Below are 27,454 nucleotides of genomic sequence, written 5' to 3'. Positions count from 1 at the left end.
AAATTTGCAAGACATTAAAAAGGAAGAGGAAGACAACAACAAAGACAAGTAAGCTCAGACTCTGTGCCACCCTCATCATGCACTCATACCTGTGAGGACTATGAGAGACGCTGGACAGCTAGTGCAACCCAGCCTGAACCGTTACATGGTTACATCCATTGTCCATACTTTCAGAAGACAAAACAAGTTGTTTGCCTCGTTGTTACTGTGATACATGTCATGAGGTACCGCTGTCTGTGTAGTTTTTACCACAGTGATGGATACCCACAGGGCATTTCTGAGGGCAACCATCCATTGGTCTGAATGCTGATGCTGAGTAACCTGCACATTTGCTGTAATTGGAATTAAAGTGTCTGGAAATTGGGTATTTCACTGTGCATGGACTCTTCCTTATGTGTTTTGTCAGTGTGACATTGCAAAGGTCAGCAGCATACAGTAGAATTCCCTCACTGTTTTCCCAGCACTGTTTGAAATTTCTCTCACCAGGCTGTTCCTGAAAGGACTGTCTGGATAGTCAGTGCTGTGATTTTACAAAGCTCCACATTAGTTCTCTGAAAACCTATTCTAGACATGTTGTAGTGTTTTGAACTGATCCCTCTAGTGTGTCACGGACAGTGCGTGTTTTCCAAGGGCAGTGTTTGATTTAGATGTTAGATTGCATGGTTTTGAATAGAAAGTTTGGTTTTGATATTGAAGTTTGTGAAGATACTTGAGCAGTTATGCACTTTTGATTAGAGTTTGGGGAAATAAATCATAATTTCAAGAGATGTGCATCAGCAATCCAGAAAAAACTTTGATAACAAGTTGTACAGAGAAACTATATTTGTGTTATCTCAGAACAAAGAGAAATGTCTCTATTCAGTGGTGTAAGGTAGTTGCCACAGGCCCCAGTGACAGGGACCTTAGTGCACACTAGTTACTAGTTATAAGGCGCAGACACACACCACAGGCAACTGTTAATAATCTAATATAGGGAGCTCTGCTACTTCTACCACTTGCTTGTTTCTTGCTTTAAACGTTAAGCAATTTAAAAGTATGCAATTCCCCTAGAGAAAATGAGATAACTGCAACACAACATAGTATAGCAGCACCAGGCCGTAGGGGGTCAGGATTTCAGGGGTATTCTCACCGCATTACAGTTCATTTAAACCAACATGAAGGATTTTTACAGTTTAACTCTCAATTCAGCAAGTGTCTCTTAAGTTGCCAAAGCATCATATAACATACAAACACTGCTTGCAATTACAGTCTACATTTAGGAGTACAATTAAAAAGTTCTTTCCAAAGTTCTCAGAGGTATATTGCAAGTGGGGGAGTGGAGTGGAGGTGAGCACAACAAATGGGTTGTGACCTGTACTCTTCCACCTCAGCTATAGGTATTGCTTGGAGGCTATGGTCTGCATATTTGCATATAAAGGTCCTTTTATCTTTGGTTAAGTCAGCAAACAAAAGGTGTCTCAGTGGCTGCTTTCCACCTTCAACTGGTTGTGATCAGTCACAGGAGGATGGCTTTCTTTTGAAGTCTGTAAATATTCTAATTGTCAGGTTGTGGCTAATAAGCAAATGCAGAACTGGCTCCATGACCTGGACTTAAGTCAACCATCATGTGCTGTGCACACAGAACAGCAGATAATATTCAGGCAATACAGGGAGGGATGTCCACACACAGTCTCTTTCTTCATCCATGTTGATTAGTGTGTACAGTAGTGTGTTGTATGGCATGACCTGAGGAGATTACCATAACAATGATGACAGTCAAGCACTGATTACAGGTTTGATTTAATCAGAATATTCCAGATGTAATATGAATCATGTCCCATTTGTTTAAACTCTTCTCCCATTTCCTTTAACAATATGTTTACATGGACATTTTTGTTCCTCCATCTTAGACTCATAATTTTTTCTAGTAGGATCCTTATCAACATTTTTGGCACTAAACATTATGGGATAACAAACAAGTTAATTAAGAATCATTTTCAGTACCATTTGTCACTTTGGCTGTTCAGGGATGAGGAATGTTTCTACAGAAAGCCCAAACCCTTGTGTGTTGCCTTGGAGACGTCATGTACACTAATGCACACAGGTCCAAAGTCCATCTCCCGTGCCCTAATGCCAGTCATGAGACTGGTCTCCACACTGCTGCAGACGCAGCCATGCCATCTGGCGACGTTGCTCAAAGACACTCATCACTGCTGATTTCAGCTGTTTGTCAGAGGAGGTGCTGACTGAGCTTTAACGGTATTAAAGGGTGTCACTGCAGACTGGCAGGGGTGGATGTGATTTACTCAGGTGAAAGTAGCAATGCCACAATAGAAAAAAATAGTTATTTTTTTAAACTAAACCAATGCATCACACTGACCTCCTAATTTTCTTGATGTACAAATGAACTGGTAATTAAACACTAAATTAGTTTAAAGTCTCTTAAAGTAAAAAAGCTGAAACACTGTTGCCTCAAATCTGTGCTTAAGTACTGTACATGTGTAAAATCAGTTTGTTACTGAGTCCATTTGCACATGTGGGTGGTCTGTTTGAATGTTAACAGTCGATTAAATTGCGTTATTAGGGGTTATCAGCCCATTGGCCGCCTGTCTTTATTGTTATGTGATGGTGTTGGAAGTAGGGTGATGTTAAAGTAGTGTAAAGAGTGAGAAGCTCTGTGTAGGAACACGGGGTGATGAGGGGTCAAACAAACACAGGACAAGACGCAGGAGACCAGGGTTTGTGTGCCGTGTCAAACCAGAGGTCACCGTGAGTTATTTTAAGTTGTTTTACAGTATGTCACTTATAACAGGTAACATATTTTATGCCAAATCATTATGTATTTTTTAAAAATCCTAACCACATAAAATTGCTCCAAATGCCAACGAGCATATATTGGGCTGATAACGGCATTCTCAACCTACTAGTTTGCGTAGCAGGCCCTGCTAACCTGTATCTATGAGGCTGATAACCACTTTCAACAGTCATTTTATCGAGTGATAACATTTAAAATGGGTGATAGACAAGGAGTGAGAGTGCATATCTGAGCACAACTGTCCTCTTGTACAGATAGATAGAAGGCACGCTGTTTGAAGTTGTTTTACTTTACCAAAATCCAAAACCACATCAATTGTGTAGTGTGAATGATGTTTTGTTTGGTTGCTATGTAACTTTGTAGATCCCAGGAAGGATAGCTGCTGCAATGCAAAGCTAATAGAGATCTTCATAAACAAACAATCTACATGTACAGCAGACCTTGTTTCAGTGTTAATAAGCTTATAGGGTATGTTCTCTTGTCTACAGTATTTATACTTTGTCTGGGCTATTAAGTTCACACCAGTGAGGAACATGACTCAGCTCTTCCAAGAGTGGTGTGGTATTATGAAACATCTTACACCCTTTGACCTGTAGTCAGCAACAGACAAGAAAATAATAAGTCACAGTTAGAGGTTACATTATCATATCATACTTTTCAGGGGCCTGCTAAACAATGCTGTCATGTCTGTGGTCAAACGCAACCAATTTTGGGATTTTGTCATCATTTAGTTTCATTACATTAACTGGCACCAAAGTAAATTTGGGTCTACACGTCTGAACATGTACACAGACCATTATACAGCGCATGAATAAACCCAAACTACAGCAGAGACACAAACAGTAAACCTTAAAAACAAAAACCCAGCTGTAAGAAATGTGCGCACTAATTTGTCAACATTTCCATTTTAATTCAAGTTGTAAAATTCTAGATGAATATTCACAGTAAAATATGCATATTATTATGCTTTTCCCATTAACACATTTCCATGGAAGCATAAAAACAAGCAGTGGAATTTGGTCACATAAAACCTTTATTAGAACTTCAAATAATATTTACAGACAGAGTATACAAAATTCACTTTCAGAGCACAACATTAGCACTACTGTGGGAAAATAACAAAAAAACATCATCTTACATGAAATTCAGATGGTGACACAAGTGGTGGCTGTCACGGTAACAGACCAGAGTAGCCATTCAGAATTTAAAAACTTGAACCAGGTATGAATATGGGCGGTTGCGGGGTTTATCAAAGAATATGCTTTCTAAACTGAAGTCACATTAATTTTTTATGATACCGGAAGACTTATTTCATCATACACCACACCACCACCTGCTCTCTCACAATCAGTTCAGCTAATACGTACAACAACATAGCTCTCCTTGACAGCCAATGATTTGCGAGGGCTGAAACACTGTCAAAAATAACTACGATAGCTAAAACTAAAAAGCCAAGCCCGAGGAGAAAATTCAGTCCTGAGGAAAAAGGTTTAAGTGGAACAAGGGACTGCAGGGGACCAGAGGACAGCACTACTGTGCCTCATCCTCTGGACAGGAATGCCATGTCAGTCTCTCCTCATAGAAGGAAATGACCACTTGAGGGCAGCGAGTGTTGGCCTCACGGGCTGGGACTAAATCTGCTTCATCCGAGTCTTTCCTAAAGAAAAGGACAAAGAGGGAGAAAAACATTACAGCAACTGTGGACCTCTGTTTATGACAAATCCATTATTTTTCACCTCAGGTTAAAATTTATTTGAACTACAGCGAAATTCTGTAACAGCAGCAGGATCTGGCTGAATGTAAAGCTTACATACAGTACAGGCCAAAAGTTTGGACACACCTTCTCTTCTGCACAACACAACTGATGGTCCCAACCCCACTGATAAAGCAAGAAATTCCACTAATTAACCCTGATAAGGCACACCTGTGAAGTGGAAACCATTTCAGGTGACTACCTCTTGAAGCTCATGGAGAGAATGCCAAGAGTGTGCAAAGCAGTAATCAGAGCAAAGGGTGGCTATTTTGAAGAAACTAGAATATAAACCATGTTTTCAGTTATTTCACCTTTTTTTGTTAAGTACATAACTCCACATGTGTTCATTCATAGTTTTGATGCCTTCAGTGAGAATCTACAATGTAAATAGTCATGAAAATAAAGAAAACGCATTGAATGAGAAGGTGTGTCCAAACTTCTGGCCTGTACTGTATCTCTGAGGGACATAAACAAAGCCGGAGCATCATCACAAGCAATAATGGATTTAGTGATGAGAATTTCAGAGCCACTTCACACTTGAATGCGTTTTTTTAAGCCGTTAACTACAAGATGTGACTGTACTGTGATGAAACACATAAATTCTGGTGTTAGTATTGACATTGCTTCACAAATTTACAACAAAAATCTGCATTTCATGGGTTGAAAACAACCCAACACACCAATTACAGCTTAAAGTCAGCCCTTTTATTCTGCCTCACCCTTCTTTATAAACATCACTGAATGGAGAGACAAGGTTGTTTTGCTTTCAAGCATGCAACAAAGGTAGTAACAGTACCAACAACTGTGTAAAAGTGACAGCTGGCAGAACAGAACCATGGATGGGACGGGTGTGATTGTTAAACGACATGTTTAATGTGTGACCCACTACCAGAGGATTGCACAGCAGCTAGCAGAAATTAGCAGATCACTCAAAGAAGAAAAACAGCAGCCAAAAATGTCTGTAAACTGGGGAGACAGCGAAGTCCAGGAGCTCTTTACCTTTCTGCTCCACTGTTATTGTTTAGGAAGTGCTGCTGACCTGTATATGTTACACTCGAGGCCGCCGCTGTCGTTACACGCCATGCCCCTTTTCCTTCCAGGAGGCCAGAATGCCATTTTAAAATCACCCACTGACACGATGCTTCCATTATTTTGTGCAAAAAAGCAAAGCTTGCGTAACGGAAGGATAAAGGGATAAAGAGTTGACTGGTTGGGACCTTTGTATGTCAATGCCCTCTAATGAAGTTATTAAATAACTTTAATAATAATAAAATACAGTGGGTGGGGTTGGGCTCAGACCTGGGAGTTGAAATTTAAATGTTTATAGTGCCAAAAAAGGATTACAGTTTGAGCTATGTGCACATAAAGAGGACTATTTCCTACTATACTCACCATTTCATCAAGAACATCAACTCCCCGCTGCTGTCCGTTGCGCCAATTATCCGTTCTGGGTCGAGGTTCCTAGCAAAGCCACGTGGTTTCTCTGCCTGTAACAGTGGTGACAATAATTGCTTTAACACTTTTTGGATGTGACATCTAATAATTTACATCTTTCTGAATTTTGACAAACTAAATTTCATTGGTGCCATCTCTGAAGCCAAATGTGGCATGTTAAATTGTTTGGGAACTCACCACATCCTTCTTCTTGGCTTCTGTCTCCGGCTCATCTGTCGATGCCTTCCTCTTAACAGGGGCAGGCTTCTCCTTAACATTCTTCTGTGCTTCCAAAAATGCTGAAATCAGCTCTGGACAATCCAGGTTCTCCTCTGGCTCCCATGTATTGTCAGCCCTAAATTTGCAGGAAGAGGGTCACCATTTGCATCTCACACAGACTTCCATACAGATGCAAATAACACAGTTTACTAGTTCCTATGCAGAACAGCAGCTTATTCATGCAACCAAAATTACTATGGACAAAAGCATAGCACAACCCCATACCAGGGAAGCACTTCCAGCTCAGCAGGGGGCAGGTGTCCCAGGCAACTCACTCTGTAAATCCTTTCCACTTCAGGAAGAATTCTACTTTCCCATTCACAAGACGTTGGTCGAGTACTTTTTCCACCACAAATTCCTCAGGCTCCTCCTGTGTGTCCGTTGTGTCCTTCTTACCCTTGGTATTCTGCTTCTTGCCCATGTTCTGCACTAAAAACAAAAAGGGGTGTGAGAGCTCAAACTGTTTACGGGTTCTTGTGTGCTATCCCAACACTTTGCATGAGCATAAAGCCATTGCTCTTAAAGTTATCCACATAAAGTTGAAGGGGAGAAAGTGGGACCAACACGGCCCCAATCAGCCACAGATGAAGAGGTTGTAAACCCACTCCGTGTATTAACTGATGTTGGTACGACTAATAAGTATCTAGAAACGTGCAACGCGTGCACATTAACATTTTAATGATTGTACGGAGGTAACGTTAGCTAAGTGTTGTGCAAACTCATATTTTAAGATAGCCAAATCAAGACATAATGCTAAGTTTATGTAAGTTAGCCTTCGCCCCGGCTGTAGCTGATGATAATACAGGCCTAGACTAGACTTAATTGTGCCACTTGCAATACAACGTTGACAAAGATGCGTTGTGTGAAAAAACAACTTTAGTTGGCGATGTTACATAAGCATTTTCAATAAGCAAAGTACGGTTAGCGCCAGGCTCGTCTCGATACAAACGCTCAAGGCCCGAGGACGCACATCATCCTGGAGTAGACGCTCCTACTTTCAGCTAGCTGTTAGCTTACATAAACTTAGCTCTGTCCAAACATTACACGATACTGTAAGATACGTGAGCGTACACAGACAATGTACTCACGACGGCAGGTTTAAATAGCAAATTAGCTAGCTCATATTGTTGGGGTAACGTAACGTTACGGTTCACTTTCTCCGCAAACTACCTGCTACAGGAGTTGCAAAAGTAAGCTAACGTTAGCTTGCAAAGGCTAATCAATGAAATGTACGTGAAGCGTTGCACTGTGAAGCGTTTAAGATAAATTATTCCTGCATACGCACCTTAAAAGACCAGGAAAGGCTTCACTGATATCCTCTTACCACGCGGTCTGCCTACGCTTTGTCTCTGCTCTGCAGCTGCAACACTGCAGGGTAGGCGCCAAAAGCTCGTCGTATGTCTCTACGGGAGCCTGGAAGGGAAACGCGCTTCGTTCTTTACCCCTGCGCCTCGTGATCGACTGGGCGCTGCCTCCGCTCCGTCCTCAAATAGCTGGAGTAAACGGAAGTTCATCAAGGGCCTTAGGTCTTAAATTACTTAAGTAATCAGACTACATATTATTTTATAATATCCCTGTAAGAATGACTTTAATATCTGTCATCATAAAATATAATTTATCATGTGGATATCCTGCCATCAATCCTGTTTATTCACAGAGGGGCAGCAATGCTCCTAAAACAATGACACAAGAATGAGATAGGCTGTTTGTCAGTTTTCTTTTTTTTCATTTAAATCAGAAAAACAATGTCTGCTAAAGCATTTCAAACTCCCTAGGCATAATCATACTATCAACAGTCACCATGCATTCAAAAACATTTGCAACCAGCAACAAAGAAAAGCGATGTGAAATGTATACAAACAAACAAAAGTAAACTCTTGGTCAAACCAGAAAATGAAATACAAATTTGTGAGGATTTAGGTTAAAAAAAAAAATAATAAAAAAAAACTTAATGAGTCACACTATTAACTTTTTCATGCACATTTCTCCATTTAAATCACTCACTTAGCCCACTGTATAGAGGTGTGCCCATGAATAGGATAACCTTGTCTTAACACTTAACTTCAACTCTCAGATAATCTCGAATATATAAAAAAAGCAACATCCAAACAACATTCAATCATATTAAATAGAGTTGGTGATTGTATTTTTATTATTTATTTATTTATTTCAGAAACTGGATGGTTTAGGTCCTTTCAGGGCCAAATTTTCACAATGAAGAATTTGTGGTTAGTGAGTGCATTTAAGTCGCCCCAAAAAGGGGAAGGGTTTTTTTCCTCCATTTTTTTATTTAACCAAAATCTATACTAAGGCGTGAGGTAGAATATAATCTTGCCAAAATACTCAAGTAACTGAAATGAAAGGATGAAGCAAAATTGTGCTTGAAAACAAATAGGCTAATTCAAAACATAAAATGGTAGCCCCTTAAAAACATTGTGTGCATTTGTGGAACGTGTGCACACACAGTAACCAAAACACTTCTCCAATGCAAATTAAGGCCTTTTCAGTTTAATCATTGGTATATTGTATGTCATTAAGACATAAGGAAATCCTTTTTTTTTTTTTTTAACATCTCAGTACAAATTTCTACTGAACAGTACATGCCCTCAGATATCTGAATCAAACCTGTAAACTTTAGATAGGTTATGTCCCATAATTCTCACCACTTTGAGATAAACTTGCCGTTATGAAGAAAAGATACTGTCCTCGACAGCCTCATGTTGCATGTAAGGATTTCAGACACCTCAGAAACTTTAATAAATACAATCTTTAACCTCCTCCTTATACTGAGAAAGTATACACAGAGAGGCAACAAGAAAACAAACAAACAAACAAACAGAATCCTCCTCCGAGATCTCTTTCCAGCAAGTGTCACACTGCTGGCCATGCTGACTAAAGACATGCCTGGTTGTCCATGTTTTTGCTTGTAAAAACAGAAAGACTCAATTACTTTAATGTTAACAGGCACAAGGAGAGACCGGTAGCTTCGCCAGCAGCTTAGCTGATCCCTTGAACTGCCGTGGGTGCCTTGTCCAACTCCATAAGCAAAACAAAATGTCCAGTGTGTAAGCTACATTTCCCTCATGAGAAATTTTATTTACAGAGATTTTTTTTTTATTTATTTATCTGTGTTCTGAGTTTCTTTTCTTTTTTGCAGCTTTTGCCGATTTAGGCTCCCAACAGCGGTGAATCCACACACACTTTTACAAAAGAGGAGATCCCAAAACCAGAGTCAGGCAAGTAAGTTCAGAAATATCCAAAAACCTAAAAGCTCAAGTCTCAGCTGGCAATACTGCATTATTGCTTTTTCTCCTTCTTTCTCTTGTCTGTTTTGTTGCCTGTTGATGTGGAGACAGCAGGCCGTCTTACACGCTGAACCACAACCCTCCCATTAGCCCCGCACTGCAGGGTGAATCTTTCTGGGTTCAGGGGCCGTCCTGTATCATCCCTCAGCCGGGCCAGGACATCTCTGGTCAGCTGCCTTATCTGCTGGCCAACAGCACCCATTGTCTTGGCTGTAAGCTGTTTCTCCCTCAGTAGTCTATCTCTCTGAGCATGCAGCCTCTCCACTTCCTCCTGCAGACCCATGATAGCATCTAGTTTGCGCTTCCGGCAGTTTTGCGCTGCCAGTTTGTTCTTCCCCCGCCTGCGAATGTCCCTCAGGAGGGTCACCTGTTCCGGGGAGAAGCCGTGACCGTCGAGGACCTCGAGGAACTCCTCCACAGGCATGTTGACGATCTGCAGGACAGAGAACGGGATGCACATGGCACGGGCACGGAGCTCATCACGACTCAGCTCCCTGTCTTCAAACTTTGTCCCATCATCATCATCGCTGAGAGGCTCCTCTTTGATACCTTTGTGAGGAAGTGTCACTGATGGCTGGTTGAAGGAAGCAGGAGATGAGTAGCTGTGGTCATGCCACACACTCTCACTCAGATCAATAGGTGACCACACAGAGCTGTAGTCTATGATGCCTTTTGAGGGGACTGAATCCGCCTCACTGCTGTAGCCTGTAGCTCCACACTCATCCTCACAGTATGAACTGGATGACGACGACATCTCGGATGAGTCTGGATGAGTGAGGAAGTTATAATAGTATTAGCATGTATAACACACAATTTCTTGGCTTCACAAACCATGGCAATAAAGACTTAAAGGGTAGGTTCAATATATTCCAGCCTGGACCCTGTCTTCCCATATTCTTGTGTCGAAGTGACTAATGGGAACAATAATTTTTGAAACTGGTCCAGTATTGAGTGAGACTGCAGCATCTGGCAGGAATGAATAAGGCTGCAATGTAACCACTCAGTGCACGTGCATTCAATCAGTGGATGTACGTCCTCTTTAAGTGCTTGTTTTTGCCACTGACAGATTATTATTCTATGTGCCTGACAACTTACGGAAGCCATTTCTACAGAGGTCGACCTTTTTGTTTAACGTAAAACAGCCCCAAAATTGTCATTGCCAAACCTACCAGACTCCATTTTAATCAACAGTTACTTTAGCATGTATAAAGCTGGCATATATTTACATCTAACTGGGTGCATTAAAAGTTTATTTCAACCAAACCAGAATTGGTGAATGTTGGATAGAGGAACCAAGATGATTTTTTGAGTTTTATTTTGTTTCTGTTAACTTTGAAAAAAGTGTTGTTGTTGTTTTACAATAATAAAATGACTGTTTACTTAAATGGAGTCTGACAGATTTGCCAATATTGATATATTGACAGTGACAAAAAGAAGACCTTTTAGTGGATGCAACTGACAGTGCCAACATGCCCAGAGTAGTTAGACGACAGCCTGTTTTACTGCTGCTGGCTACAGCATTCCCCTCAATACTGGAACAATTGCAAAAAAATTTGCTACCATTTGTCACCTTGACATAAAAACATGAAAAAATAGGATCCAGGTTGAAAAATACAAGTCTTACCCTTTAATCTACAATTATTTGCAGAGATTTGAACCAACCTGGGGAGACTGGACCTCCAGAGCTGCTCTCCAAGGAGAGACCAGAGTCCGAGTCCAAGTCCCCGAGGACCTGTGGGTCTATGCTCTCCAGAGAACCCATCAGTTGGGTGTCCAAGCCTTCCAAACCAAGCTGATTGATCTGGTCAAACACTGCCTCATCTAGACAGCCACTCAGCGCACTATGTGATGACACATCTCCAGTTAAATTACATACTGAAGCAAAGGGGAGGGCAGCCAGGCCCACTGCCATCCCTGGTGATGCGTTTGAGTGTAAGGAGCCTGTGGATTCCAGTTGGAAGAGGGGTCTTTGTTGTTGGGTGACCGACCTGGGCTCAATTCTTTCAGACACTGCATCAAACACTCCAGCACTGGTTACCATAGCATCGTGCAGACTGACATCCTGGCTGATGGCACTGGTGATGTCTGTGTTGAGTTCTGGCAGACGCTCAGTGACTAGGGAGTCCAAGTCCTAAACATGAGACATACATTTATGTTGAATTTTTGAAAACCTTAACAATACATAGATCACAGGACGCTAAAGCTCTGCATACACTGTAACACTGTGATGATTCATAGATTTTGCATTACTGTGTGCATATCGATACTAAGCTTCATGAAAAATTCAGGTGTCTAATGAACGTGAGACTTACGTCAAGGTCAGTAACAGACAGAGAGAGTAAACTGCTCCAGTGCTGGTCAATATCAATGGCAAGAGGAAGATGGCGTGCTGGATCAGACAGTGCAGTGATGCCTTCAAGCAGACTCTGAAATAGGCAGAAATAAAAAACATACAATACAGCACTGACAGAGGAAGTGGAGCGGTTTTATTTTGCTTTTGGTTTGTTTTTTTTTTGTCAGTCAGTGTGCCGTGAACTTCTGGGGACGATTCGGTCCCCAGATGTAGATGCACAGTGAGCCCTCCTCATTTTCATGCTGCTCTCTGGTACAGACAGCTGCGGGGGCCAAACCCAGGGTGAGTCTAGAGAAAGAGAGACTTTGCCCGCTCAGGCTCCAAATTAATGCTGTTTTCTGCCACATTTCCAATCCGTCATTAGCGTAGTTAGCACACAATAGTTCACAGGGCTAACTTGGCTTGCTGACTGTATTACATGAACATTACTGTCACCCTGCACATCCCACCTAACCCCATTCAAACTCTCACATGTTCATATTGAACAGCCAAATCCAATTTGACTGACATAATTCTGAGGCAGATACAGCTGTATTGTTGATTTACAGTATTTCTACCAGTTTATAATTGTATCACATTATATGCTTAAATGTGACATAAAAATACAAGAGAAAACCGTTAAAATGCTTAATGGCACCTTTCTCTTGAAAAAGCTAGCTGTATACAGTAGTGGAAAAAGGAACTGAAACATGAAAGACTCCCCATGAGACATACAGTAATTATTGTACTTAACGGTCCCTAATCTTACACAGTGTTACAAAACAGCACAGTCATCAGAACACTGTGATTTGAGTAATGAAGTCATGTGAGAACGTGAATTTCTGGTTTATAAAAAGACACCACGTCATTTTCACCACTGTCACGTGCTTGTAAATCTTATGTAAGCATGACAAGCGTATTGTGACACACAGATAAATCCTGTAATGTGTACTCCTAAAAGAAAAACAAGTACAGCTACATATCAGTTAACCATAAAGCATTTATAACAGTATACATTTACCAATAAAGGCAACTTAGAACAACCAAGATCAAACCTCTTGTTCCAGTGAGGAACTGTGAGCCAGCTGAGTAAGTGGGACAGGTTCTTCCTCCTCTTTAACTGTGGCATCCTCCTCCTGGTAGGGCATAGACAGGCAGATGGAGAGAGAGAGGGGAGATATAATTGGGGATAAAAAGAGTCAGAGGATTCAGGGTAGAAGAGAGGGAGAAAAGAAAAACGGTCAGTTTGTTTGCTGACATCCAAAGGCATGACATTTCTGGTTTGGTGATTGCAGATATTAGATATTAGATACAGCTTAGAAAATGAAAGCTGTTGTGAAAGAGAGAAGGTTTGCAACTGCAGAGGGAGCAGAGACTGACTGAACAGACTATATTCAACCCTAACTACTTTCATTGTCCTGTTAACTGAGGTCTAGGCATGTGTGAGCTGGTGTATTTGTGTATGAAAGTGGGGCTTAGAATTTTTTAATATGCTAACAGTAAGGCTAATTATTGTCAGAGACGGCTAAGTATTGTTTAAAAAATTACAGTACCACTACCAAAACCAGTAGAGTACTTCATTTTACACATTGTTTTCTACTTCATTCAATATTTATCAGTAAAATCCAACCATCCTTTTACGTTTTGGTGACATCTCGGCACGCTCAACCACCAGCTCTGTTAAATAGAGGGTGCTTGACTTCACCACAACAGGGACTGTATGGGTTGTAACTGCTGCAGTAGTGAGCCAATCACATGTTGCAAAAAACATTTGCAGTGTTTGGCTGCGAGCAAAACCTTACGAATAGTCTTTTTTTTCCTAGATCTGGGTACAAAAAGAACCAAGTGAAGGAATCCTTTGATTGCTTGGTAGTGGGTTATTTCAGGTGATACCTTAAAAGGTATTGATCCCCTTTAACAAGCCTGAGACCTAACCCTGTTAAGATGCTGTCAGACACTCCTGATACACCAAGTAAGGCCTTTAATGTAGGTCACAAGCTGTCTGCCACAGACACAACATGCTTGACAAAGCCACACACAGACAAAAAATTATTTTCAATGCCCAACTGATAACAGAGGATGGATTCACTCATTCCAAAAACAGAAAGGCTGCCGAGTCAGTTTGTACATTAATGCTAGAGGCAAAAATATGACAGCCTATAAATTGCAGCAGCCCTGGTCTGCCTAGGCTCTGTCTGAGCTTGTCAAATTCTACTAGAGTAGCTTTTCTGCATCAAATGACTGAGTGCATGTAGATAGTTATTGATTTTTACTTTCATATCACTGCTGTAGTCTTCTCCTTTAAAGACACAGTATTTCCAAAAACTACAAAATCCTACCCTACAAGCAGTTTAGCTTTGACTTATTTCACAAAAGAGCTGGTAAGGAATAAAAGATGTGTCAACATCACATTATCCATGTGAATAAGAACCCTGGGAGGGATCAGTGATCCAAGTATGGACCACCGCTTTTGTGTAAGCAAACAGGATGCGGGTCTAAGCCTCATTTCTCCACCTCTCAAGGCCCACAGCTGGCGGCTGAGTCTGAAGAAATGAGATATAGTTACACAATTGGCGGCATCAACTGCCCTCAGGACATAACATGCAGCAGCTGTTTCTAGCCTGAGGTAGAAAAACTGGATCACTGGGAGAGTTGAATAGAAAGCACTGGGTGTGATTACAGTCTTGGAAATATAATCGCGGTCACAGATTACAGATGGCACTTGACAACAAGGAATGTCAAACAACACAGTTTCAGCTGGTTATCATTGTCACTACTTCAATGCTTTTAGTGAGTAAACCTCTTGACAAATAGTAGTTTTGCAGCTGTGTGGTCCCATAATACACTGGTCTTATTTATTGTGATGTTTATTCTATTGTCCTGGTTATTCACACAGGGCTTTGTGTGACAACTTCCAATGTGAAGGGTGACAGGTGCAGCAGACAGTTAACTGAATTGTTATGATGTACAACTAACTAGACTGTCTTGTTAACTGGTTATATTTAGTCACTTCTTTAACAGAACCAGTTAGGTATTGTTTAAACCCATTCACCAAATTGCCATAATGAATGTAAGTCATTTAATCTAACCAGACAAGACCTTAACTATTGCAATTTGTGACCCAGGACTGGTAGTAAATGTACATATCAAGTTTTGCCAACAGGTTATCATATTGGCTTGTCTTGTTTCCTGCACCAGAACATGTTACATAATAAGTTCCTTGTTGGATGGACTCACAGCATTGTTTAGCATGAGTTAGTGTTGCTAGTTAGCTTGTGATAGCATTAGCTGTTCCGTTAGCTTTGAGGAAGTTTTAACTCTAGTTCACCATCTCAGTCAATTACTTTGGGTAGACAGCCAACTGTCCTGGTCATGTAAGTTAGCTTAGTTGGCAGCAGTCTTTTTAACTTTGTGCTACATTTCACACACACACTTGCCTCTTTGAGAAACCCACTGGCTCCAGCTCTACAAGGCCCATGTCCGCGATCAGTGGTTGTTTGGCACAACTCTTGGCCACTGTCAGACAGGTGTTGATTGTCATGTCTTGCTTCGTCCCCGTTGCTTTCTAGCACCGTGTTGGTGTCATTGTTGCTGCTGGTTGAAGGCCCACAGTCAGCACTGTCAGTAGCAGACACTTGGTGCACCAGCCATGCGTTCAACTGTGTGGGGAACCGCGGTGAGCCGAGGTTCCTCACTTCGTCAAGTAGCCGGCGACTTGCAAAGAAATAGTCCAATTCGGGACATTTTGGGTGCACACTGTATCCGTCAAGAGTGTCTCTCAAATTATGAAAGGGTGTCTGGGTGTAGGCTGAGCTAGGACCCAAGTTAATCTCTATCAGAGGCGTATAGTAGCCGCTTAAGTAGCTGTCGATATCCACACGAACTCCAATCAAACTGAGTAAGATCGTTAACTGAATCAGGCCTTCTGTGAAGTATTTTTTCGCGATTTGCATTTTCTAAATACTTTCAAATCTGCAGATAATTGCGAAATAGTGGCCCAACAGTTCCCCTTTCCCGTATGGACAAAGGGAAAAGCCTAACAAAAGAGCACGCCTTCCCCTGTCAGACAAAGAGGTCCGCCTGTACCGGCGAAATCGTTAGATAGCAATGCTAGCTGTTAGCAGTTAGCTATCAGCTTTAATAACCGGCTAATTGGAACCTATTGGCGCAAACATAGCGGGAATGTTGCTCTTCAGTCCTTTGCAGCGAAGAGGATAATCGTCGGTGACCGCTAACTACCGAAACCTTCCTGGCGTTAACAGTTAAATAGAAAGTGAAACATCTGAAAGCTAAATGCTGTCACAGTAGTGTGCTACTACTAGGAAACTTCGTTTCAGAATATGCATGGCTCAAGCTGATTGGACGCTAGCGCTTGCCGCAACAGATTGTGATTGGACAATAGTAATGTCACTTGTCGATTTGACCAATGAGAGCAGGGGTAGGTTATTAACTGTCTCCAGCCCTCACCCCATTTAAAACCACATACATCATTTACAGAGATAATAGCAGTGACCAAACTGATATTACTCCAGAAATACAAATCAAATATATTTATTTGTCGTTTTAAATAATTGAATTCATCATTTCATTGATCATAAAGGGATTTCTCAGGAGTTGGAACTGGTTAAGCTGCAGTTCCGGGACATTTGTGCTACTAACCTGCATTTGTGCCATGCTTGGCCTGCTGGTAAGTGGCTGAACTACAGTTTGAACTTGTTCAACTTTACATAACTACCCTAACAAAGGGGAAAGCCAACGGCGGAATCCTGAGGTCTACAAAACACCTTGCCCACTGTGCATCTACAACAGATGAGGTCTACTTACCCATGATCATTAGTGAAAAGTAAGTCCTCACTCCAGTAGGCTCCTGTAGGCTATTTTAATGGCAGCTTGCCTACTTTCCAGATTACATTTTCATTAAAAACATGCCAGTTTATGAAATGCAATGAATTATTGTCTACCCAACACTATATGAAATACCTAAAACAGCTCCACCTCTACTTACACTGCACCAGCAATAATAATTCAACTACATATGTATTAACCTCCCGAGACCCTGTGTCCTCATATGAGTATGTTATGCTTAATTCCGCTTAATTTAAACCTGTTGTCCTCGTTTGTGGACAATTTTTTTTTCATTGTACAGCTGATTTCTACACAGTGGACAAGGTGCAAAAGCTGATCAGATTTAATGGTTGAAACTTGTTTATTTGTGCTAAAAAACACCTGTAATTTGATATGGCAACACATTTGACCAATTTTAGCAACAGTAACAAGTTAAAATATTGTAATTAGCATTTCACACAGGCCAGTTAGGTGTGACAGACTGTTCCTACAGACAAAAAGGACATTCGTAGACTGGAGCAGGAAGCAGAGAAAATATAATACAGGGTTACAAATGAACAAATTGTTGTGCAATTTTGCACAGCTATGTCCAGCCTTGAAATGAAGAGTTTCTGAACAGTTTTAGACTTCAACAGTGACACCTAATCTGTAGAGTTACAACAAATTAAACAAATGTTGCATTGTTTGTAATTTTGGTTTTGCACAACAGTGCTCAGATATGGAAAGTTTTATAATTTTTTACACACTTGCGACTAATAAAAATAAACCCACTGTCTCCATATGGGGACATCTTTTTGTCCAAGAACTACTTCCTGTTCAAAGACAATGCTTAGTTTTTCATACTTACCAGGTCTTTCCAATCCCAAATAGCTCAGAGAAATTAAAAATGCGTACCAAACAAAAGCTGGGGTCTCAGGGGGTTATTACTATAACAATCTGAAATGTTGTAGCAGAGCACATTTACACTGTGGCATTGGTACTTCTGCTGAGGACAAAGATAAAATACTTCAAATAACACCAGCACTGTTCATGGTAATAGGCTTAGAAATAAGAAAGAGGCTATTTTTACATTATAAAAGTTTAATCTTGAGGTATACTTGTGCATTGGCTTCTTAGATAGAACTCACTATTAAATTGAGCACAATATTATCACAAAAATACATGTTATGTAATTTGAATTAAAATATTAGTCTCAGATCAATATGGTACAATTCAGACTGATGATGTTGTTGATGTAATGAGGTCAGATTATATCCTTGGCCTTGAAGTAACCGTTTGGATGTTTCAAGGTCTGTCATGTCCGTTATTTTATAGTCAAGCATGTTGATTTAATTGGAATCATATTGTTATAGTTATAGTTTTGAATACACTTTAGCCTGTTCATATACAATGACCCCATATTGTTCATATTGCTCATGCTGTACATGCTGAAACAAGATTAAGTTGCACATGAGGTTGTCCCCTCCAGCTGAGTTAGACTGATAACCTACATGTACTGTCCATAGGCTCCTGCACAGATAACCGTCACTGCAACAGGGACACAAACTGATCCTAAAGTAAAATAAGGAACGGAAAGCCTTATATGATATATCTGTTAGTGTCCTGTTTGTTTATTTAAACTTTACAGTCAGAAGTCATAGAGGAACCACATGCACAAAACAAATGATAAAGGTTACACAGCATCATTGTTTTGGAGGCACTCAGTCTGTCCTCCAAATTCTTGGGCATAAACTAGTTTGCTTTAATCAAGGCAATATCAAAAGGGGTGATTTTGTCACACACACTCAGACATCCAGGGTCTGTTTGTCCAGAATAACAGTTGATCTGTTGCTATGCAAGGCATATTCAAATGTGTTTAGTCTATGCCGTGCGATTAGGGAAATCAGATAAACAAAACCAGAAGACAGAATTAGACACAGACACTAGTTGTTCATTTAAAAAACATTTATTGTGGAGGAAAATGGTGAATACATAAATTGCACTGTATATCCAGTGATGGAAGAAGCATTTATATCCTTCACTTAAATAAAACTTAAAAACTTAAAGTCTTCTATTCAAAAATTAACTCAAGTGAAAGTACAGAAAAATGCACAAGCAGAAGTAGGCTTATTCTGGCTCATACGCCACACTGCTACGAACACTAACCTGATATGGGCTCTAACATATGCATATTTATACTAGCCTACTGTTCATACTGGATATGTCTGACCAATACTGTACTCATATTTGTACCAGCACTATTCATATTGTAATCCTATCTACAGTGTATGTACTGTATTTATATCATTCCTTCACCGTTTATTCTGTATGTAATGTCTTACTGTAGCATTACTTTTACCTGCACTGTGACAATTGCCTACTGTAACTGTTGTCTCAGTACTTGTACTTTGTGCAATGACAACAAAGTTTAATCTAATCTAATGTAATAAAATAACAATATTAAAGGGAAGTACAAGCACCCACAAACTGTAGGTAAACACACTACCTCCCACACTGTGTATATTATGCCGTGAGCTATGATTGGACAAATCCAATTTTACTTTTGTTGTACAATTGTACTTATGTTTCATGCTGACAGAAATGGTCAGAGGACACAGGACTGGCTACAGGCTCCAAATCACCGGGCAGAACTTTGCTGAGGGCCGAGACACAGTCAGTGTCAGTGATCCGGATCATTTGCGACCCCTGCTGGCGAATAATGGTAACAACAATGGATATCTGTTTGTAGATCGCTCTTACACCCTATTCAAAAGAAATTAAGAGAATAAAAATTTGACTTTGTAAACTTGTAAATATATTTAAATATATAAGCTCTATTATTATATTTTTATGTGCATTATATATTTTATATTTAACAGCCTCGCGAGTTAAAATAATAAATAAAACAATAATACACGGAGTTTTGTTTTGTTTTTGCATAGACTGCATTTTATCCAATGCATATTTAATTTGATGTATTTTTCTTATTTCTTTACCTGACGTGACGCCTATGGCAGAATCGCAACAAAAATGGAAACAAAGGAAAGGAAACAAAAATCCACCGAGACGTTAAAATGAGGAGACTTCACCCGGTTAATGCAATGTGAGAATAACCTGTTGAAGTAAAAACACACACACACTTCCTCTGAGTCTTTATACTGTACGGACCTACTTGCCTCTGAGGCCAGTGCAGTTTTTCTGTGCAATAAAAATCCACAGTACTCCTTTTTGGAAATAGTCTGCAGGCTTTTATATGTCACTGCATCAAAAGGAAGTCTATAAAATAGTTTGAAATTACAGGAACAATAATGAGCAATGCAGCACAACACAAGTTCAACACACATTGCCTGTGTCAGCTTGGCAGTCCGTCTCAGCAGCAGACAGCCGAGCCCTCCTGCAGAGTGAGCACAGGTCTAGTAGGGCTTATCTGACTTTGGGCTGCATCGTTTAGGATGCAGCTGCAACACTGTCACACACCAACCACAATAATGTAATATTCACACAATGCCCAACTGTCCACTGAGACATGGTGTAGTCCATCACTGGCTGCAATGTTGTGTAAGAGCGTCCTAAGCTGCACAGGAGTCTCGCAAAGCTACAACAAACCCCCCAATTGAAAACAAGTGCGGTCCGCCTCATGCCAGCTTCATACATTGGCTCGGTAGCCCGACAAATCCAGCCTAAACGCTCCAGATCGCGTCGCTTGAAAAAAAAAAATCTGTGAAGAGTAATCTGCTCCGACTGATCTGAGGCCAGCGTGCAGCCACTTGATTAATCCACAAGTATTTTCATAACGATGTGAAACACATTTAAATCAACTTTGTGAAGTTCTGACAGATTTATTGGGGGAGAGCTCTTAAATCATCGCCACATACTCCTCTGAGGACGAGCCTGATTGGTGGAACGGTACATGATGGGAGGCCACTGCGCATGCGCTCGTGTTTGGGTTCCGCAAAGGCTCACGGGAAACGTGAGGGAACTCGAGGTGACTTCCATGGGACTATTTTGTCTTTATTATTTATCATTATCGGGAAATACAACTTGAAGTCGCGTTGAAAGTCCTCACACAGTGGTCTAGAGTCAGATTTAGGACTTTAATGAGTTTTAAAACGACTGCTTAATATCATGTTTTACTTATTTAATTTATTTATTGAATTATTAGTCAATCAGACTTTTGGGGCAGAGCAGCACATAGTTACAATCTCCATGAAAAGTGGACGAGAGATATTAATTTTGAGCATAAACCCAGGTAGTCTACCTTATTCAATAATCCACTTACTGTTTGTCAGTTGCCAGGTAAATTAAATGATAAAATTAGCAAAGTAAAACAGTTAAATATCATACATGTAGTCCTGTTTGATTAGTTAATTTTGCAGGACATATATTACATTTGAAATAACACACGTGATAATTTGAAGATTTTATTTTTCTGATGACAAAAAAAAAAGAATGATGGCGTTAAAAAAAAATAAGATAAAAAAAAACTTTATATCCAGTTAGGTGTCAATAGTTAAAACAAATGTGACTTTTTAAATTTACGTTAGAATATATTTTTTTCCCTCCTTAATTAAATTAGAAAATCAAATAAAACATTTAAAAATATTTTTTCATGGACAATATTATAATTTCCTACCCAAATTATTTTAACAATAATTGTTATTTTGATCAAAAATGTTAAGTGCCACATATATACTCATGTCTAACTGTGTGGTCAATGAATAGGTGCTTTACCATCATATTAATGGTTTGCTATAATTGCCTTAAAATGTAATTATCTATAGATATATATATATATATAAAAATATAGGCTACTAAAATTTACATTAAAAAATATTTTGGTAATTGTAGTTATTTGATTTTGTTATTTATTTTATAATTTTTATAATTATTATTTTTATTTTATTTTTCAACTTGCAGCTGTGTGTGTGTGTGTGTGTGAGTGTGTGTGTGTGTGTATATGAGTGTGTGTGTGTGTCTGCCCGGGCACAGCCAGCGGAGCTCTGTCCTCCAGAGAGCAAAACAACCGACTGGCCGCTCTCTGCCTCCAGACCCCGTCGCTGCTTGATTGACACCCGCGCTTAGCCAATCAAACGAACGAACCAGAATCGGGATCTCCTATTGGAAGCTCCAGCAGCCAATCACATAGCTTAAATCACCATAAAACCTTCTGATAGCAACTGTGGCAGGCTCTGTGGCGCCCCGCAGCGGAGACACATGGAAGTAATTTTACATCAGGATTGCTCTCTGCAAATTGAGTTGTAATAGTGAAAAATGCATCGCTGTAACAGTGTTTCTGCTTTATTCCAGCAGCAGTTATACATCTCCTATTGGCAATGATACAGAGCTGCTGTTTTTATTTCCACACTCCACATGTAACATACAATAATACCTGACTTTTATCCCCATTTTAATTCTCTAACGTGATAATATTTTGCAAAGCAACTGTTGTGACCAAAAAAGTGCTAGTAGAGTAATGGCCACAAGGAGGCGTCACCATCCCAGTTTTGTGGATTTTAAAGCCTTACCTCTCCCCTTACAACTGGAACCTGTGCTCACTAATTGAAATGTTGCAGCTCCATAGGGCTTTTTGCTGTTTAACTGACTGGAGACATAATTATGATCAGTAATATCTCGCTCAATATTTAAAAATATCAAAGCTGCCATAACCACGCACAATTTTAGAGCTCTTCCTCCCTCCTTCCCTTTCTCTCACCATCTCTGGAGTCCAGGGGCCGAGGGGCCCAGCAGTGGGGCGAGGCGCTGACAGTTTTTTAAACATTTTTTTTCCAGCATGAGAAGCAGTCATGGATTTGATGTCAGAGACTGAGATGGCCGCCTTGATAAAGTCGGTCTGGCTCGCTGAGATTGGCAGCCTTCTCCTCGGAAAAGAAAACAGAAAGGCCCTGCATAAACAGAGGAAAATGGCCCCGGCCGAGCAGAAAAACAGATCTTGTATGATGTGACCTGGTAACTTTGGAACGGTATCAGCTCAGACGTGTATGTGCACACCATCATGTGCGGCACTGCAGAGATGTTGAAATGATACTTATGTGTAACTTTGAGGAAGAAGACGGAGGGACTTTGTGTGTATTATGCATGTGCAGGCACACAGGATATGTGTTCTCTGCCTTTCTCTGCGCTTGAAGGAAACCTCCCTGTACCCGCTCTGTTCCTGTAGCTATTGTGTCTGCTTCACTAATGGACTCCCCTCACCCTGTCTCCCTTTCCTCCCTCTTTCTTCCCCTCCTTTTTCTCCCATATCATATCCATGTATTCCCCGGGGGGCTGATTAAAAGGCTTTCTAGCTGGGGTGAGGGGAGAAGAGAGGAGAGAGAAGAGAAGAGGAGAAGAGAGGGGGATGGCAGTGGAGAAGAGTGGTCCTTATTACCCCATATGTCTGGACAGGAGAGGGTGGAGTAGAGGTCCTCTTCCAGTTAATCAATAGAGATACCGTCCCTCTGTGCTCTCCATGTCTCTCTGCCTCTCTCTCTTCCACTGTCTCCTCTTCCCTCCACCCTCAGACTCTCCCATTAGAGATAATGTGTCTGGTATTGACACTGCACGGTCTGGGTACTATGACAGAAATACAGTTGTGCTCTGTGAGGCCGAGTTCCACGTCAAAACTCTGTGGTCAACGAAACGACCTGACTCATCGACCTGCTGTTTAACCAGGTTGATTGTGTGCTACATCCTTTCACTGTTGGCCATTGGCTGTGAGATTTACCTCTGAATCAGTGCCATTGATTTCAAAAGCAATTCTGTTTCAATATCCTTGGTAAAATTAATGCTAAATTCAAAAGATTTAAAGTGTATAGAACTTGCTACAACATTTAGTATTGAGGATAAATCATGGGAAAATGAATATAAAGGCATTACAATTGATTACACTGGCACTTTTTCTCAGCAAGATTTTCCAGTATCTTCCAGGAAACTGATGTGTGTAAACCCTTTTATCCCATTAGTCATTGATTTTCACTGTCACAAATGGACTTTTTCCATATTGATATCATTGCTGTTTGGTTGAGACATGACATGTCGTTTCGAAGGTAATGTCTCTCAGTTGTTTTTTAATTTTGATTTGATAAATTGTGGATCCACAAAACACACTGCATGTGATAAAGTAAGAACACTCATTTTCAACATGGTACCAACATAAAGTGACACAGCAGAATCAAAGGGCGTATGTTTCATTTCGACACTGGGGGACACACATATGAAATGGGGGGTTCTGTGGGTCCTCCGCCCAAAATATTTGGGCATCAAACACCTCATTTTTATGCACCAATTTGTGCCTTATCTGCAATAATTTATGAAGGAAATCTATTTAATTTTGTCAAAAGGTTTTTATTGGGGGGAAACAAATGCACGTATTCTTAATATTGAGGGGTATGTGTACCCTGCACCACCCCCTCTTCCCCCCAAATATACATCTATGGTAGAAACTTAAAAGAAATTGTTTGTTGAAACTTAACTAAATCGTCAGTTTGGGCCATTGATTGCATTGCAGGAGTAATTTGCTTCAGGTAATGGAGGGAAAAGTGCAGGATGCTGTAACTGAACATGTAAAGTTGCATTGTAACTTTATCACGGAGCTCGTTATGCAGGTAACATAATTTCTAAATGCAAACTTGCATATGAAAATGATGTTTTGGGGAAACAATTAGCCTGCGAGAGGAGACTGACGGGAACAGACCGTTGTTGACGAAAACAGGGGTGTGCCCTGGCTGGGCGAGGGTGCCACCATGCAGGGCCGCAGGGCTTCAGACGCATAGACTTCTGAGAGATGCCTGGGGTAGCAGTGGGGAGAACGACCTCTGACCTCCCTGACTCGGTAACCCCTGGGGTCACAGAGGGAGGGGCCGGCGCTACAGGGGATAGGCTGTAATTGATGCAGGGAGGGAGGAGGGAAGCCTGCGGGGGCTGCTGGAAGCAGAGAGGGCAGGAGGGATGGAAGGGAAACCTGAGGCCCCAGAGAGAGGCAGGAGTGGGAGAGCTGATGAGGGCTCTGGTCTGTGTCCGCGGGTCTGTGGTGCTGCTAGGGGTCCCATGGGAGGTAGAGTGGGTGAGATGACAGTAGATCAGATCCTTGACTTTCCGAACCAAAGACAAATCTTATTAGCTGAACTGACTGGTTAAAAGGAAAGAAAATCTAAATCTTGTATGATTCAAAAATAACATATTCTGTCTTTTAAATGCAGCAGCTCAAATTTCCTTGCTGGCATATGCAATTAAAAGTCTTTTAACTGCTAACTGGCACGGTTGAGCACAGCATTTCAGATGAACATATCTCTTATTTTGGATAATTTTAGGCATCTTTTCAAGTATTTAAGTCTAAAAACATTTGAAAAGACTAAATAACCCGAGGGCTTTCCACTTCGCCACATTCTCTGGTAATCACTAACGTACAGCTGCGCTCTCAAAGGCCTCTTTCCTGGACTGTGAACACTGAGCCAAACAAGTATTTGCTGTTGTGATAACACCGATTTATCCATATACAGACATGCAGTTAAATCTGTCTCCCCTTTTGAAGGAGTTGTCAAAGAATTGAACTAGTTTTTGGCAGAAAGTCACAGTTGCTCTTTCTTCAGTGGAGGGTCAAAGGGCACACTGAATTACTGGGGTCTGGGGAGGAGGGGTGGACGAGGGAGGCAATAGCTGACAGATGTTTACAGAGGCCTGACTGCACTTCTGTGACCATAAGAAGGGAGAGGGATTTTGTGTGTGTGTGCGCTTGGGGTATATACCTCAACACCAGTGCTACCACCAAAAAATCCCAGTCCACTCCATCTCTAATGTAAGAGACATGGTGGTGAATGCTCCTCTTTGCTGTGGCACAAACACTGGGCTCTCCTGTCAGCATCTTTGGCCGCTACCCTGTCCAGATGGCCTAGGTCTATCTCACCAGGGGCCCAGGCCCAGTGGGGTCCTGTGTAGGCCCCCTATACCATCCATCCCATCGATTTCTACCCGCCTCAGTGTGGACCGGTTCCTTGACTGCCTCTCTTTCACAGCCACGGGATTCCTCAGTGCTCCGTGTTCAAGCAGGCTGCTCTCAAGTTACCGGCAACCAGGCGCAGATCGTGTCAAAGCTGTTATTTTAGAGCGCTGGGCGAGGAGAGGGAAAATGTGTACGATGTTTGTGAGGGAAAGAGATTCAGAGTTTCCTGTCCACATCATAGCACTCTTGAGGATTCTAGTCCTGTCACGGCGTCGAACATAAACATGTCCTCCCAAAGCTATAAACACATGGTCAGAAAAAAATTGTTTGGAGACATATTGGTGAAGATCAGTGTGGCTGATCCAGTCTGTGCTTTGAGCTGCCGGTCATCCTTAAAAATTGTGAAGGAATTCATAATTCCAACATGCCTCTGGGCATTTCCAACTCCCATTTTGTCCATCTTTTTTATTCTTTACTTCGGATGACACTTTTTCCTTTGACAGACTGTTTGGAATTTCGAAGGGAAAGTTTGGAATACAGTGAGTTAATTTTAGTGTTGATAAATCGTGTAACCTTAAATTGACTGGGACTTGCGCAGAGATTGTGGAGCGGGACTTTGCAGGCACGCATATTAATGATGATGACCCCTTATTTGCCATGCTTGACTAGGAGAAAACAGATGGTGTTATGAGGGAAAAACAATTTGGCTCGCAGAGTGTGTTTCCCACTCCAAGACCACTGGTTCGTTAGGCCACTGAGACAGTATAGTTTGCATGTTTCCAATCCCCAAACAAACAAGCAAACAAAACCTCATTGGAAAATATAACCACTCAAGAATCCAGATCTGCCTAATACAGGGCTTTCATTGCTATTTTGCGTCTTGCATTCAAACCTGATTTAATTTCTTCTCCCAGAGATGGTAAAGTAGGACCCCACAGTATGTGTTGTTAAATGAAATGAAGTGGAAAGAGCGAACCACTTCAAAAGAAAGTGGCGAAACCTATGATGAAAATGAAACAAAATTAAAATATACACCTGGAAATGATTCAACAAGTTTTAGAAACAGGCAATCCAGAGTATTTGTCCTGCCTGTGCTGCTTCAATATAGTCCTTGCAAACCAATTTGAACGGGAAATACATCTGATAAATAGAGACAAAACTTCAAAGGTATTCGTCTGCAGTTGTTACATGATCAGCTGCAAAAGCACACCCCTCCTCTCTTGTTTAAAGCAACTGATCCCCATAGCTAATACCCATGATGGAGCCCTCCCTGTGTCTCTTTGGCCTCCATGAGTGACACCATTGTTGCAGGGGGAGGAGGTGTGTGTGTGTGTACTGGGGACATGGTGCTGGTTTCACACGGCTGTGACTGGTGGAGTGTAACGCTGATGAAGACTTCATCCAATCTGCTGTGTTCATGATGGGCGAGCAGAGAGAGTGACCCCTATCCTCCCCCGAACTTCTCAACCCCAAAGCACTATCTCTTTTTTCTTATCTCCTCTTCTCCTCTCTCAGTTCCCTCTCCTTATGCTACAATCCAGTCATGCCACATTTCCACTGCAACAGCACGGCTCTAGTCTTTTTTGTTTTTCCATTAGCAAGAGTCGTGGATAGCACCTCATGCCTGGTACTTTTTTTGTTACCACCACGGTCAAGGTTCCAAGCGAGTTTAGCCGATACTTGACGTTGGAGTTGAAACACTGCAGACCACTGACTGGTCAGAGAGAATTAAGTGCAACACATGGCATCCTGCACAAACCCACCATTTTTTAAATAGCCAAGCTACCGTCAGTAG

General features: G+C 41.1%; 2 protein-coding genes across 2 annotated transcripts; both read right to left on the bottom strand.

The window, feature by feature from the left end:
• Positions 1–3,809: 3,809 nt before the first annotated feature.
• On the bottom strand, positions 3,810–7,685 carry cbx3a (chromobox homolog 3a (HP1 gamma homolog, Drosophila)). The gene is made up of 5 exons (XM_033637026.2): positions 7,546–7,685; positions 6,536–6,689; positions 6,180–6,336; positions 5,940–6,034; positions 3,810–4,451 (listed from the first exon to the last, which is right to left on the bottom strand). The coding sequence occupies exons 2-5, from the start codon at positions 6,679–6,681 to the stop codon at positions 4,325–4,327; spliced, it is 525 nt and encodes a 174-aa protein (XP_033492917.1). The 5' UTR covers positions 6,682–6,689; positions 7,546–7,685; the 3' UTR covers positions 3,810–4,324.
• A 1,063-nt stretch (positions 7,686–8,748) lies between these two features.
• On the bottom strand, positions 8,749–16,221 carry nfe2l3 (nfe2 like bZIP transcription factor 3). The gene is made up of 5 exons (XM_033637024.2): positions 15,335–16,221; positions 12,953–13,033; positions 11,878–11,991; positions 11,228–11,696; positions 8,749–10,330 (listed from the first exon to the last, which is right to left on the bottom strand). Exons 1-5 carry the CDS (start codon positions 15,848–15,850, stop codon positions 9,558–9,560), a joined length of 1,953 nt encoding a protein of 650 aa, XP_033492915.1. The 5' UTR covers positions 15,851–16,221; the 3' UTR covers positions 8,749–9,557.
• Positions 16,222–27,454: the final 11,233 nt, after the last annotated feature.

This window comes from Epinephelus lanceolatus, chromosome 16, assembly GCF_041903045.1.
Source record: "Epinephelus lanceolatus isolate andai-2023 chromosome 16, ASM4190304v1, whole genome shotgun sequence".
Taxonomy (NCBI): Eukaryota; Metazoa; Chordata; class Actinopteri; order Perciformes; family Serranidae; genus Epinephelus; species Epinephelus lanceolatus.
Note: the sequence above shows the minus strand (reverse complement) of the source record. Positions and strands in the feature narration are given on the sequence as shown.